The sequence below is a fragment of the Geotrypetes seraphini genome, chromosome 7 (assembly GCF_902459505.1).
Source record: "Geotrypetes seraphini chromosome 7, aGeoSer1.1, whole genome shotgun sequence".
In the NCBI taxonomy this organism is placed as follows: domain Eukaryota; kingdom Metazoa; phylum Chordata; class Amphibia; order Gymnophiona; family Dermophiidae; genus Geotrypetes; species Geotrypetes seraphini.
The window spans coordinates 28,127,894-28,142,603 of NC_047090.1; the positions used below are offsets into that span (position 1 = coordinate 28,127,894).

Here is a 14,710-nt window from a genome sequence, read left to right on the forward strand (position 1 = left end):
CTTCCTAGTATTCAGTACTTAGGGTGTTTATGCTAAGCATTCTCCAAAGACAATTAGAGTGATTAGAGGCTTATAGTGATTTGAAATTAAATCCTGGGGATGTTCTCACCAGCCTTTCCCTTCTGCTAAAAACACTCCCCTAGGAAATCCAATGTTTTAGTGTTTTTTTTCTCTTCTTGCCTAGGCTACACAGTGTGACTTGTGCTCATTCTGTTCAGCGGATCTGAAGCAATTTTCATCCCATCAGAAAATTGAGTTCCTGGCCCTGTTGCTGCAGGAGGTAAATTTTGGAGATCTTATTTTAAAGACTATGAGGCGTGTTATCGTATCTCTGCTGCTGTGGAGGTTTGCTGGGACTGGGAGGATCTTTCCATTCATTTACTGCTTTGGGCCTGCTCGGTGGCAGGGATGTTCACTGTTGTGCACAAGACCTAGATTTTATTCCCAGGCCTGATTTTTGCTCCTGGGCTGGGGATACTGTGGCATTAATTGCCCTGGGTCTAACACAGACCCATTTTTAACAAACAAAGAAAAAAACATCTTGTGTGAAATGTTTGCAGGGTTACTGTTTTTTTGGACAGTTCCACCTTCTGCTCCGCTCCATTCTGCCCCAGTCCCTCCCAGTTCAGTCTCCAGCCCCGCCCCCACAAACCTCTTCTCTTCTTCCCTGACGAGCTCCGACCACATAGGCCTGGAGCATTCGCGGATGTATGCCATTATATTGTATTCTAACCCTCTTTGAAGCAACTAGACCAGTGGTCCCCCCAACCCTATCCTGGAGGACCACCAGGCCAATTGGGTTTTCAGGCTAGCCCTAATGACTATGCATGAGAGAGATTTGCATATAATGGAAGTGACAGGCAAGCAAATCTCCTTCATGCATAGTCATTAGGGCTAGCCTGAAAACCCGATTGGCCTGTTGGTCCTCCAGGACAGGGTTGGGGACCACTGCACTAGACTACCAGGCACTTTTTAGTTTGAGTGTCGGGAGGAGGGGATCCACGAGACCACCAGGGGTTTTTGGGTGGGGGTGGGGATCTGGAGTACAGCAGGGAGACGCTTGTAGCAAGCAACTGCATATTTGTATGGCAATGTGTGCTGTGTTTTTTTTTTTGGTTGGTTGTTTTTTGGTTTTTATTTTTTTTTTTTTGGGGGGGGGGGGGTTTCCCTGACCATACACACTTTTTAATGTGGGGTAATTTGCTTGCTATTTCTCTGTTGCACTGGGAACTTAAAATTTAGCATTAGGTTTGTGTTGGGAGGTTGTGCGCTAGAGACCAGATTCTAAAAACGTCACCTAGCAAAGCAATATCTACTCCAGGTCAATCAAAGTAGGTGCTTTTATACCGGTGTCCCGCAAACTTTTTATGTTAAATCTGTTTTTTTAATTAATAGACATACATAGCAAATGCATTAGAACAAGGTACAACCCTCATTGGCAACAGAACAGCACAGCTTGCCCTGTATCGGTAGCATGGAATATTGGGTTTTGGCCAGGTACTAGTGACCACTGTAAGAATGGGCTACTGGGCTTGATGGACCATTAGTCTGACCCAGTAAAGCAGCTATTCTTGTGTTCTTTTTTTTTTTATATATAAATTTTTATTGAAATGTTTTCAATATATTGTACAATAGTAGCATACCGCATAAACGTAGAACACCAAATACAAATCCAATACAAATAAGGCAGTATTGAAAACAAGATTACCACAACCCAAAGTCAAAACAATAGCATACAACCAATTCTACTCTTCCCCATCCCCACCCCCCCTCAGTCTCATGTTCCCCATCCCAAATTACCCCCTAATCCCCCCCCTTCCCCCATCCCTATAGCAGGCAACAGAACATCCAGTTCAGGGAGATCCCCTAGAGTGCCTCCAGCAGATCTTCCAACTTACTCCATGTGTGGAAATAAGTAATATAGGTGTGGCGTCTTTTAGCCACAGCTATCTCCATCCTCCCCAAGGATAACAATCGGTTAACCCATGCAGTATAAGAGGGGGCCTCTGTATTCTTCCAATGGTTGGCAATGAGACATTTCGCAGCTGCCAACCCCCAACGAAGGAGCTTAGTTTGCCATGTATGCTCCTTAATATTATATAATCCTAAAAGACAACTCAGCGGGGAAAACACAACACTCTCACCCAGACACTCAGATATAGTAACAATCACCGCCTTCCAATAGGCATTGAGAACCCCACAGTCCCACCAGATATGCAAAAAGGACCCCACATGGGAGCCACATCTCCAACATTGATCAGAGGCTCCTGGAAACATTCTATGCAGGCGTTCCGGAGTATAGTACCACCTCGTAAGAACCTTATAAGCGTTTTCTTGAATCAAAGCACAGGAGGAGGCCTTATATACCTCCCTACATATTACCTCCCAGTCTTTAGCTGTTAACCGAGAGTTTAAATCCCTCTCCCAGTGCTGACGAAACAAAGGAGTAATAGGGGAGTATCCCCTCCTATATTGATACAGCACCGATAATGATTTAGGAATTTTCTGAAGTATCAGCCAGAGATTTTCCAACGTTTCCCTCTCACACGGCGATCTAGAGTCCCAACCCTGAGCATGCATGAAATGTCTAATTTGAAAGTAAGCAAAACAATCACCATCCGGTAAGTCATATTTCTGTTGGAGTGCTTGAAAAGAAGCAATCCCGGTCGTCCCCATTAAATCTCTAAATGTTTGAATCCCCTTTTGAGACCAACGATGAAAAACTCGATTGTCACGACCTGCCAAAAATTGAGGTTCAGCCGTGATAGTAGCTAGGGAAGATACCAACGCCCCCCCTCCCAAGTCAGTACGCACCTGGTTCCATACCTTTGCCAGATGATGTACAAAGGGGTTTGATATGCTCTGAACCCATGCCCGCTGCGGGCCAGACTTCCACAACCTAATTTTCAAGGGCTCCAAACCACTATATCGCTGTTCCAGCTGTACCCCACTTTTGTGTTCTCCCATTTCCCAATCAAGCACTAGCTTCAGCTGTGCCGCTTGATAATACCACACCAGATTAGGTAACCCTCTTCCCCCCTCTTCCCGAGGAGCCCACAACAGAGATTGGGCAAGTCTTGGGGATTTACGATGCCAAATAAAGGTGCGGATTTCCCTGTTTAATCTTCTCAGTTCCCCTAGAGGAACCGATATTGGCAAAGTCTGGAATAGGAACAACAATCTAGGAAGTACATTCATTTTAATGATCGCAATTCTCCCCCACCAAGATAACCACAGGCCATTCCAGCGTTGCAAATCAGCCCTTATACGGTTATAAATAGGCAGGTAATTTTTCTCATATATCCTCCCAATATCCGATGGAATAAAAATGCCCAAGTATTTAATCCCATGACTAGCCCATTTAAAGGGAAAAGTCCCCCTCAACCCATCCACCTCCCCCTGTGTCAAGGTCAGATTCAAGATTTCCGTTTTAGCTAAGTTTATTTTAAACCCGGAGATCTGTCCATAGGTGTCAAATAGCTGCAGTAAGTGGGGTATAGATTTCTCAGGTTGTCCCACGTATAGTAAAATATCATCCGCAAACATCGCTATTCGGTGATCCACTCCCCCACTAACGACCCCAACTAGCGATAGATGATGTCTAATGGCCAATGCAAGGGGCTCAAGATACACTGCAAACAACAATGGCGAAAGGGGGCATCCCTGCCGAGTTCCCCGAAAGATGGGAAAAAAGTCAGTGTAAGTTTGGTTAATCCGCAAGCATGCCCGCGGAGCAACATACAGAGCCCGGACCCAATCTCCAAATAATCCCCCTAATCCCATCCTATCCATGACATCCCATAGAAATGCCCAGAGAACCCGATCGAATGCCTTCTCGGCATCAACCGAGATCAAAACCACCTTTTCCCTACCAGTACTCGCTTCCCAGAGTAAATTAAGGGTTCTCCTAATATTATCGCTCACCTGTCTCCGTTGTATAAACCCCGCTTGATCTTGATGGATCAGGGAAGGCAATACCCTCCCCAAACGCTGGGCCAGGACCTTAGCCAAAATTTTTGCATCTAAGTTCAACAATGATATGGGCCGATATGACCCACATAATAAAGGATCTCTACCCGGTTTGGGCAATATAACCACCCCAGCCTCACCCATCGTAGCCGGCAACCTGCCACCAGTAGAAATTCCGTTAGCCACCCGGACCAAAAGGGGCCCCAATTGTGCCGAGAATTGTTTATAATAACGACTAGTATACCCATCCAACCCTGGAGATTTACCATTCTTCAACCCCTCAATCACCCCCAAGATCTCAGAGAGTTGTATCTGTTCTCTTAAATACTCCTGATCCGCCTCTGCCAGCTTAGGTATTTGTAGTGAGTCCAGAAATCCAGTCTGCATTCCAGCAGCTAACGGCCCCGGCTGTCCATAAAGCCCAGAATAGAAGTCCCGGAACTCACGTTGAATAGCAGAGTCCGTAACTCGTAGATCCCCCCCTGAGTTTCCCTTAATACAAGCGATATTTAATCGATTTTGTTTGATACGGATATATCTAGCCAGCTGAGCACTAGCCTTATTGCTATGCTCATAAATATTGAGACGAAATCTCTCACGCATACGCTCTGTGTCCTCTACCTGGAGCTGATACAATTCATCCCGGACTCTTTGTAGTTGAACCAGAGTCTGGGGGTCTCTCGTGTTCTGGTGGTGCAACTCCAGCTGAGTCAATCGGGTTCTTAGTTGAAGAAAGGTCCGGCTCTCTGTTTTTTAAATCTAGCCCCCCACTTAATAAGCTCTCCCCGGATTACTGCTTTCAGGGCATCCCACAGAATGGCGTCTGATAACCTCCCCATTGTCATTCATCTCCAAGTATTCTCTCATAGTGTCTTCCACCGCCGTGACCACCTGGGGGGAACTCAGCAGGGATTCATTAAGCCTCCAATATGTACCTCCCCCCGGATCTAACATACCAGTGCAAGATATCCACACCGGTGCATGATCTGAGACATGCATCGGTTCTATCTCCGCTACTCGCAGCCCCCCTGCTTGATTCCTATGAATCCATATCCCATCTAATCTAGTATAGGTATTCTGTGCATGGGAATAAAAGGTATATGATCTCTGAGCCCCATGAAGTAGCCGCCAGCCATCAACTAAGCCGAGCGAACCCATCAGATCGCGAAATGCAGCGGCTGATTTTCTCGTTGATTTACGCCCTCCCCCTGAGTGATCTACAGTCGGGTCTGGAGGGACATTAAAGTCGCCTCCCAAATATACCGCTCCTTGCATAAAGGTGTGTAGAGCCCCTTCAATTCCGATAGTATGTTGCTTGTCCCGCATTAGGACCATAGAGGTTAATAATAGTCAGAGGGCGACCTTGAAGCAAACCTTTCACCGCTAGACACCTTCCCTCTCTGTCCCTATAGACATGTTCCACCTGTAATCCCAGTCCCTTGCGTGCCAAAATAGCCAATCCTCCTGCCCTTTTTGTGGCCCCCTCCCCTTGATGGGTCCAGAGCATATCAAACTGTGGTCTTTGAAGCAAAGATACATCCCTAGGTCTCAAGTGCGTTTCTTGCAAGAGACATATGTCCCACTTCATACGCTGGAGGTCTCTGAAAACTATACTCCTTTTACCCGGGCTATTGAGCCCATTTACATTCCAGGAGCCTATGATCAACTCCGGATCCTTCCCTGGGGATCTCCCCACACCCAAGCTCCGCCGCCCGCTAGACCCCATACAAACAACACCCCCCCTCCCCCCTCCCCCCCCTCCAATTAGCCGATTCTCCAAGTTTCGAATCAGCCATACGGAGAAAATGAGTCATACTGGAAAGGCCCATTATAAACACCTATTATTGCTTTCCCTCCCCTTCCATCCCCCCCTATTCCTCAAGCATACATATAAAACACACACGCAAGCCAGCACTCCTTCCAAGCCTGTATAATTAAATAACCAGCCCCTCAACCTAAAGCAAGCACACAGAACAAGCAGAATAACCATTCCCTAGGGAACAAACAAGTCATTTTCAACCAACAAAATTACAAAGTCTCTTTCAGCTGTAGTCCAAAGATACTGAGGTCATGCTTCCCTCTGGAATACCGGATCAGGTAACTGAGGTAGAAGGTTGGCTGTCCTCAGTAATGTTCTGAGAGACACCAGCTCTGATCTCCGATACTGTTCCCGATATGTCTCGTGCAGGGGTGTCATGCTGCATCCGACATCCAAGGTCCTTCATCGCCATCCATGCGTCAGCCACATTTTCCACTTTCCTGTGAGCCCCATTGATAGTGAAATGTAATCCAAAAGGAAAGAGCCATCTGTAGCAGTAGCCTTCAGCTCGCAGTATCTGAGTGACTTCCCTAAACGATCTACGTTTCTGGAGTGTAGCAAGGGCCAGATCCTGATAGACCCCCACTTTCAACCCCTGCCACACAAATTCAGGGCGACGACGTGCAGCCTGTAAAACTTTTTCCTTCAATTGAAAGTCCCCAAAGCAGGCTATAATGTCACGGTTGCCAGGACCTCTCGTCTGGCCCCAGGCTTCTGTGAGCCCTCTGTAAGTCTATCACATTTGGCATCACCTGAGATTCCTCAGCAAGGAGGGCTTTGCAAAAGTCTGACACCACTTCACTGGCATCCTTATATCGATCCAAGTCTGGCACCCCCTTAAAACGCAGGTTATTTCGCCTTGAGCGATTCTCCAAGTCCTCGACCTGCCTTTTTAAGTCATCCAGTTGTGCCACTACTGTGTCCACAGCAGCCGATCGTTCCTCCGCCAGGCCCTCCACGTGGCTCAATCGCGCTTCAGCACCAAGGACTCTGCCGCTCAGGTCTCCCACTTCTGCCCGAATCTCTCCCAGCGCAGTCTTCATGTCTGCCCTCATCCCTACCATCTCTGCTTTCAACTCCTTAAACCACAGCTCGATCTTCCCTTCCATCGGACGATCGTTCGATTCAGAGTTGGCCTGAGGGGACACTGTCTGCCGCGGCGTGTTCGGCTCCGCCATCTTGAATAGCGCCGCCGGGGAGCCAGGAACGTGTGATCGGGTGTTCACTCTCGTTGCGCCAGGGAAATGAAATTTCTCTAATTTCTTCCGACTCGCCATACATTCGGCGAGCTCGGGCACCAAAAAGCTTGCGCTCAAACCACCTCTGGAAGCAATTCTTAAACTTGCAGCCGCGAGCCCCGACAGAGCTCTAAGATTAAGCGGCCATATTCCGTGATGACGTCACTTCCCCCGCTATTCTTGTGTTCTTATCCTGTCTACTCTTTACCAAACATCAACCCCGATTTCCCCCCACTCCCCCACCCCTTTGTAGAGTAATGAATATAAGAAATGCCTCTGCTGGGTCAGACACAAGGTCCATCGTGTCCAGCAGTCCGCTCACGCGGCGGCCCAACAGGTCCAGGACCTGTGCAGTAATCCTCTATCTATACCCCTCTATCACCTTTTCCAGTAGGAAATTGTCCAATCCTTTCTTAAACCCCAGTACCGTACTCTGCCCTATTACGTCCTCTGGAAGCGCATTCCAGTTGTTCACCACTCGTTGGGTAAAGAAGAACTTCCTAGCATTCATTTTGAATCTGTCCCCTTTCAACTTTTCCGAATGCCCTCTTGTTCTTTTATTATTCGAAAGTTTGAAGAATCTGTCCCTCTCTACTCTCTCTATGCCGTTCATGATCTTGTAAGTCTCTATCATATCCCCTCTAAGTCTCCTCTTCTCCAGGGAAAAGAGACCCAGTTTCTCCAATCTTTCTCTATCTCTATCTCGCTCTCTCTCCCTCTTTCTTTCTCTCTCTCTCTATTTCTCTTTGTCACCCTTTCTGTCTCTCTTTCTGTCCCTCTCTACTCTCTCTATGCCTTTCATGGTCTTGTAAGTCTCTATCATATCCCCTCTAAGTCTCCTCTTCTCCAGGGAAAAGAGACCCAATTTCTCTAATCTCTCAGCGTATGACAGATTTTCCATCCCCTTTATCAGACGCGTCGCTCTCCTCTGAATGAAAAGCATGAAAATGAAATCACCGCGATGAAGCAAGAGAAACCTGGTCCCCTCCCCCCCTTGTAACGCACAATATACAGTGATATAGAAGCTGCAAAGTTTAAATACAGAAAAGACATATCCGCAAACAATTATCTATGAGCCAAAATCTTGCCAAACCATCATCCCCACCCAGCGACAGCAAAACCTGAGTCCCGAAGTGCAAACAAAACCACAGATCTAGGAAAGCCCAAGGAGGTCAGCATACGGTTGCAAACCCACCGCTTGGGGGTTCCAAACAAGAATAAAAAGAGACAAAAGGGGGGTGTCCCGCAAACCTTTTTAAAGCCGCAGCACAGTAAAATTGGGGCCGCCGCTGGAGGGCATCCGGAAACGCATGGACGTCGACGCGATGACATCATGCACATGTATGATGTCGTCATGTCAGTGTCCATGCATGTGCGGAGGCCCTCCACACAGGGATCTGAGCCTGCAATTATTATGCCAGTGGGAGGAGGGGGGAAGCTGCTGCAGGAAGAGAGACGCCGGCGAGGAGGAAAGGCACCGGCTGACTGCCAACAGGACTTGCCGCGGCAAGAGGCAAGCTCTGTAGGTGGCCTCTCCTCCTCGACGGAGTCTCAGCACACCCAGAATCTGGCCGCAGCACACAGTATGCGATACACTGCTTTATACAATCATGCCTAGCAGCACATAAATCGACCTGGATGTCATAATATTATGTACCAGTATATTAAGCCAGGGTTTTCTTGGCCTAATATACCGGCACTTAACATAGACACCTACAGGCACTTAACTCAGTCCACTTCCAAACTCTGCCTTAACCATGCTTACTTTTCGGTGTAGGCGCCTACCGGCTAATTAATTTTTTTAAATTATTTTTTAATCAGCTTTTAATGGCGCTTTCAATCAGCATCAATTAAGCCAATCTAAAAAAAAATTAAGTTAGGCGCCTAGGTCGGTAAGTGCCTTTGATAGAATCAAGGCCTAAGTGTCAGCACTTGACTCTAATGTAAGGTTGCTTTATCGGCTCCCTGAGTTTGTCCTTGAGGGTTAAGTGACTTGTCTCACAATAAAACAGGTCCTCACTCTGTAGGAAAATTCTTCCAGAACTCAAACTTCTTCTTTAACAAGAATCCAGGAATCCAGACAGACACATACGGTAGTTCTTAATCTTTATCTTTATTTGTATTTAAACATTGTATGCCCTAACATTATGGCCCTAATGTTGGGGCATATAATGTTTAAATACAAATAAAGATAAAGATTAAGAACTACCGTATGTGTCTGTCTGGATTCCTGGATTCTTGTTAAAGAAGTTTGAGTTCTGGAAGAATTTTCCTACAGAGTGAGGACCTGTTTTGTTGCGAGACAAGTTTATTACCTCACTTTCCATCTTTGTTGCCTTAGGGGTTAAGTGACTTGCCCAAGATCGTGTGGAACTGCAGTGAGACTGAACTGCCCTACCTTTAAATTGCAGATCAGCAGAAGGGATGCCCACTCCTTCCTGCCTCCAACCCTCCTGCCGCCGGTCCTTCTCGCCATGAAATCCCCGCCCTCCCCCATATCTTTTTGTTGAAAAGTTGGACAGGAAAGATGCCCATTCCTTCCTGTCAGCGTCTGCCTTTTTAAAATGACCGTCTTCCCCTTCCTGGTGCATCCTGGGATTCACTGGCAGGGCCTAAGGCCCTGATTGGCTCAGGCACCTAAGGCATGGGGGGAGCTAGCAGGACAGCCCATTTAGACCACCAGGGTTTTGTTTAGGGGGGGGTCTCTCCTTGCTGGTTGATCTCCCCCAAAGCCACCAATCATTCCAGGGCAGGGAAATCAACTTGTCAGGCACAGTTCCCCCCCTCCCCCTTATCAGTGATTCTCTGCACAAATAGCGTGCATATAATTTACATACTATTGTGCTGAGCATCACCAGTAAAAGAAAAAAACGCTCCCACATCATTATTTTGTACTGTGGCATCAGAGCTTTGTGCATCCAGCCCATAGAGCTTGGGATAGAGCAGGATTCACAGGGCAAGTGGAATCAAATGCCAGATGAGTCTCTGATACTGACCTCCCCACCACCGTCCTAGGTGAGTCTGTGACGCCACTTCTGCTTCCTCTTGCAGCTCATAATTTTGATCCACTTCCGCTCCAGGAATTTCAGTGCCTAGTTAATTCTTTTCTGCATTGCCTGCTATATCCAAGTTTTCTTTAAAATTTGACATACCGCTTAAGTGTCCAAGCGGTGTACAGAGTCATTAACAGATGAAATCTTGGGCGGGGCGTGGGGGACATAATTTAGACAACAACAGTCTTAAATGAGGCCTGAGGGATAGGGGGAGAAATACAATTTATAATATGAGAGAGGTACGATACAGAAGGAAGGGGGGTATGCTCTTCCTTCTTTCCGAGGTCTGAGGATTATTTATCTGTTTCTCTTTTTGGTTTAGGAACCACTTCCTGTGAGCCATGTGAAACGAATGCAAGATGTTTACAACTTCAACGCCATAAAAAATTCTGAAATCCGGGCCAGGTATATTCCCTCCTGAAATCTCTGTGGAAAGATGGATTTTATGTACAATTTGGAAAAAAAAAAATCTTAGCCTAATTTCTGGCCCTAAACTGCCTATATAGTGCAATTTTTAGAAAAGGTTAAAAAACAAAAAAGTACCAGAGGGATTGGTAATACCAGGCTCTTGGTTTGAATTAACCACCAAGCAGGGTGAGATCTGCTGTCACCTCAACACAGGTTGAATTGTTCCTGAAAAGCTGCTGAAGGCAAAGGTGAAGCATCTGTGGTGCAACAAATCTTCCTCGGACAGGAATCCTTTTTAAAATGAAAAAAAGCGGGACGGGTTTATGGCGGAGGAAGGGGGGCTTATGAGCTGATGTTGTCTTTCAGGTGGCTCCGGCTCTGTATCCGGTCCAGGTGGGACGCTGCCATCCCTCTCGCCCTGAAAATGGCCACAGAGCAAGGCCGGCTGAAATTCACCCGCCCTCTCTTTAGGTAAGAGAATGGTCCAAGGTTGTATATTTTAAAGGATAAATATCCGTTTTATTTAAATGTTGTGTTTCAGAGCAGTATTTTTTTTTTTTTAATTATAATTTCACATCCTTGGAGGGAGGAGTAGTTTCCTTCTCAAAATATGGTATATCCTCATGTATAAAATGCTCCTCCTTCCCTAACTAGAGGCAAGGTATATTATCTGGGGTATGGGAGTATCTAGTTGGGAGGGAGAAGAGTTTGTAGCTTGGTGATGGAGAGTAGACTGGTAAGAAGACCCATGCACAGTTTCTCGATGCCATCTACTTGGATATCTTCTACGACAAAGCAAGAATCTATAGGCCACAGAATATGTTGGACAACCCAGATGTCCAGTATATGAGGGTTCCCAGAGGAAAAGCTGCCATTTGTACAGCATTATGTTAAGGTTATAGAAAATATATTGAAATTTTATGTGAATATAACAATGTTATATGAAAATACAGTAGAATCCCAGTTAACTGGCACTCAACCAACTGGCAAAAAAAATCCCTCCCTCCCCCACCCCTCCCTGAGACCACCTTCACTGCTACCCTCTACTCCAAACTCTCTCCCTGAGGCCTCTTATGCTGCTACCCTTCACTGCAAATCCCCCCCAGGCCACCGTTGCTGCTACCCTCCATTCCACTCATGAGAATCTCAGAGAGGACAGGAGCCAGAAGGCCTTGGGCAAGTGCAGTGGCCCAGCACTGAACATTGATGGCAGGCAGTGTCAGTCAGCAGGGGGGAGGAGGTGGTCAGCAGCGCCAATCATCTTGGACGTGAAGGGAGGAGAGCAGCGCCGGTGGCCTCGGGGGTTGCAGTGGAAGATAATGCTGGTGGCTTCGGGGGGTTGCGGTGGAAGGTAGCAGTGACAGTGGCCTTGGGGGGGTTGCAGTGGAGGGTAGCAGCGACAATGACCTCGGATGGGGGGTTGCAGTGGAGGGTAGCAGCGACAGTGACCTCAGATGGGGGGTTGGAGTGAGAGGACAGAAGTGACAGTAGTCTTCAGGGGGACTCGAATATTAACCGAGACCCCCATTTTTGGGGCCTAAAATTTCAGTTTATATTATACATGGTAGTTAGGCCTAATTTTAATAGTAACTCTCAAGCATCCAGAAATTATACTTATCCAGCATCTTCCAATCCCCATGGATACCAGTGAACTGAGAGTCTACTGTAGTTCATTGCATTTGGTTTGACTAGAGAGTTCCATGTTGTACTTTATTCTTAATATTCCATCTTGTCACTTTTATGTCTGTTCCAACATCTCATTGAACTGTTACTTTTTTTCCTGTTCATGCATTGCCCAGCTTCTGTTCCTCTGATTTCCTCCACCCCTTTCCATGAGCTTCATTTTTCTTTTTGCACATTCCCTTCCTCCCATCTAAGTCTCTGTTCCTTGGTAGCGTCTCTGTTTCTTGGTAGCTTTAAAGTAATCTCTTTGTAACATCTGGTCAATTCCAGAAGTCAGGACAACCCTCCATAGGGCATCCCTGACTACATAAGTGACCACTTGATGTGTTGCGTACAGGTCAGGCAGCAGTAGTAGCTCAGGAGCCTTGAGGTTTTTTTTTTTTGAGAAATGTTTGGCTTTCATTCCTTGCCCATGGAGGGACATCTGCTTGGTTATTCAGTGACTTGACTTCCAAGGGACTGCGCAACCCACTTATAGGTTAGGTTGAAGCTCAGTTGTTCTCTGTCTCCATCTGCTGGTAAGAGTGCATAATATTCTTCCAGCTGCTGAGCCCATAAGTATGGTTGGGATACTACAGCTTATTTTGAGACCTTTGTAAGAATCCACAAAACAAACTGAAAGTTTTATGTAATGCTTCCTTACTGCAGTATTCTCTCTGATGCATATTCATTTTGGGTGTCCTGAAAACCAGATTGGCTGGGTGTGTCCCGAGAACTGTGTAGAACACCTGCCTGAAAGTGAAGCTTTTGATCCCTTTATACTTTTTTAGACAAGGTGATAGTCGGTCTTCATTAACTTGCAATGTATCTTTACAAACTGTTTTCCCTTGCAGGGAGCTGTACAATTTTGACGCAGCTCGGGAGGAAACCATCCACACCTTCCTGCGCCACAGACCTTTCATGCATCCTGTATCCGCCATGCTGGTGGGCAAAGACCTGAATGTGGATCCAGCCCAAAACACTGCCTTCTAAGTCAATGGCACTGAAGATTTAACCTGACCTTGTAGCAATCAGATTTTTGTATCGCCAAGGCCTTCCACAGATTGAAATCTAATTAATCTATCTAAATGCTGAATTCAGGGGGTTTGTAATGATACATTTTTTTTTTTGGAAATAACATTATGAAGGACTTTTTGTATTGCCTCTGTTTACAATCATCATAGCAACTAGTTACACCCTACAGACTATATTGGCAGCACATTTTAATTATTTAAGGTCGTAATAAAACTAAAAATGTGTAAGCTGATGAATTGTCCTTTTTTCTGACATCGCTTGCTAGGCTACTCCTGCCCTCTCATTGGGTTTCTGTACAAGAGTTTGGTGCTTGTGAAAATTTGAACAAATGAGCTATACAGAGGCACTGAAATCCGTTCCGCCACTCTCCTCTTCAGCCCCCAAAGTGCCTGAGCTCTGGTCTAAAGAATATTTGTTTTGCTTAAAAGCCTATTGCTTGCTTGAGTGTGTTTTTAAATGTGGAGGGGCATTTTCCATACAACGTCTAAAAATCTTGAGTTTAGACTTTTTTTTTTTGTGAAAGACGCACAAAACTCCAGTTCCAAACGTGCCCATTTTCAAAACTGCAAAATGCCTATCTTGGATTTTTTTTCAGATGTGCGTCTTTCTTTGTGAACTATTATTTAAAAAAGGCATCCAGAAGAAAACTGTGCAAAACGGGCCTTTGGGATGTAGAAGGGGCTAGCATTTGCAGTAGACTGGCCACACGGATATCCCGGCAGGGCAGTGGGGAACCTCAAGGGGGCACTGCAGTGAACTTCATATAAAAGGTCCCAGGTACACATCTCACCATAACCCCTTATTGTGTGGTGAGCCCTCCAGAACCCACCCAAAACCTACTGGATCCAACTGTACACCATACCAATAGCCCTTATGCCTGCAGGTGTCATCTTGGTCACTCTTCTTCGAACCTTTTCTAGTTCCGCTATACCTTTTTTGAGATAAGGTGACCAGAATTGAATGCAATACTCAAGGTGAAGCTGCACCGTGGATTGATAAAAAGGCATTATAGCATTCTTACTTTTGTCTACTATCCCTTTAATAATTCCTAGCATCTTGTTTGCTTTCTTTTTTGGCCACCGCTGCCCATTGAGCAGAAGGTTTCAGCATATTGTCAACAATGACGCTCCCTAAGGTCGACCCCAGCTTTTTGGTAACTATGGGCTCCTTTTACTAAGGTGCGCTAGCATTTTTAGCACGCGCTAAATGAAAAATACTAATGCAAGCTCTATGAAGGCGTTAGCGTGTGCGATATTGTAGCGCTTGCTAAAACCGCTAGCACATCTTAGTAAAAGGAGCCCTATGATTTGGGTTATTCTCATTGTGCATCACTTTGCATTTGTCCCCATTGAATTGCATCTGCTATTTGGATGCCCAGACTTCCCGTTTCCTGCAATATTTCACAGTCTGCTCGGGATCCCCAAGAGGCCTAGAGACCATAGGGACTGTAGTAATGATTGTTACCATTATATTTAAACATTTTTATTGAAGGAACAAAAGAAAATACATTCAGATAATATATAAAA

At 46.0% G+C, this 14,710-nt stretch overlaps 1 protein-coding gene across 1 annotated transcript in view; it reads left to right on the forward strand.

The window, feature by feature from the left end:
* Nucleotides 1–13,416, forward strand: part of LTA4H (leukotriene A4 hydrolase) — a 107,033-nt gene extending 93,617 nt beyond the window's left edge. The window contains exons 16-19 of the mRNA XM_033951999.1: nucleotides 185–280; nucleotides 10,402–10,484; nucleotides 10,854–10,958; nucleotides 13,004–13,416. Of these exons, the coding sequence (XP_033807890.1) occupies nucleotides 185–280; nucleotides 10,402–10,484; nucleotides 10,854–10,958; nucleotides 13,004–13,142 (423 nt within the window). The 3' untranslated portion in view covers nucleotides 13,143–13,416. The remainder of the gene's footprint in view (nucleotides 1–184; nucleotides 281–10,401; nucleotides 10,485–10,853; nucleotides 10,959–13,003) is intronic.
* The last annotated feature ends 1,294 nt before the right edge of the window (nucleotides 13,417–14,710 follow it).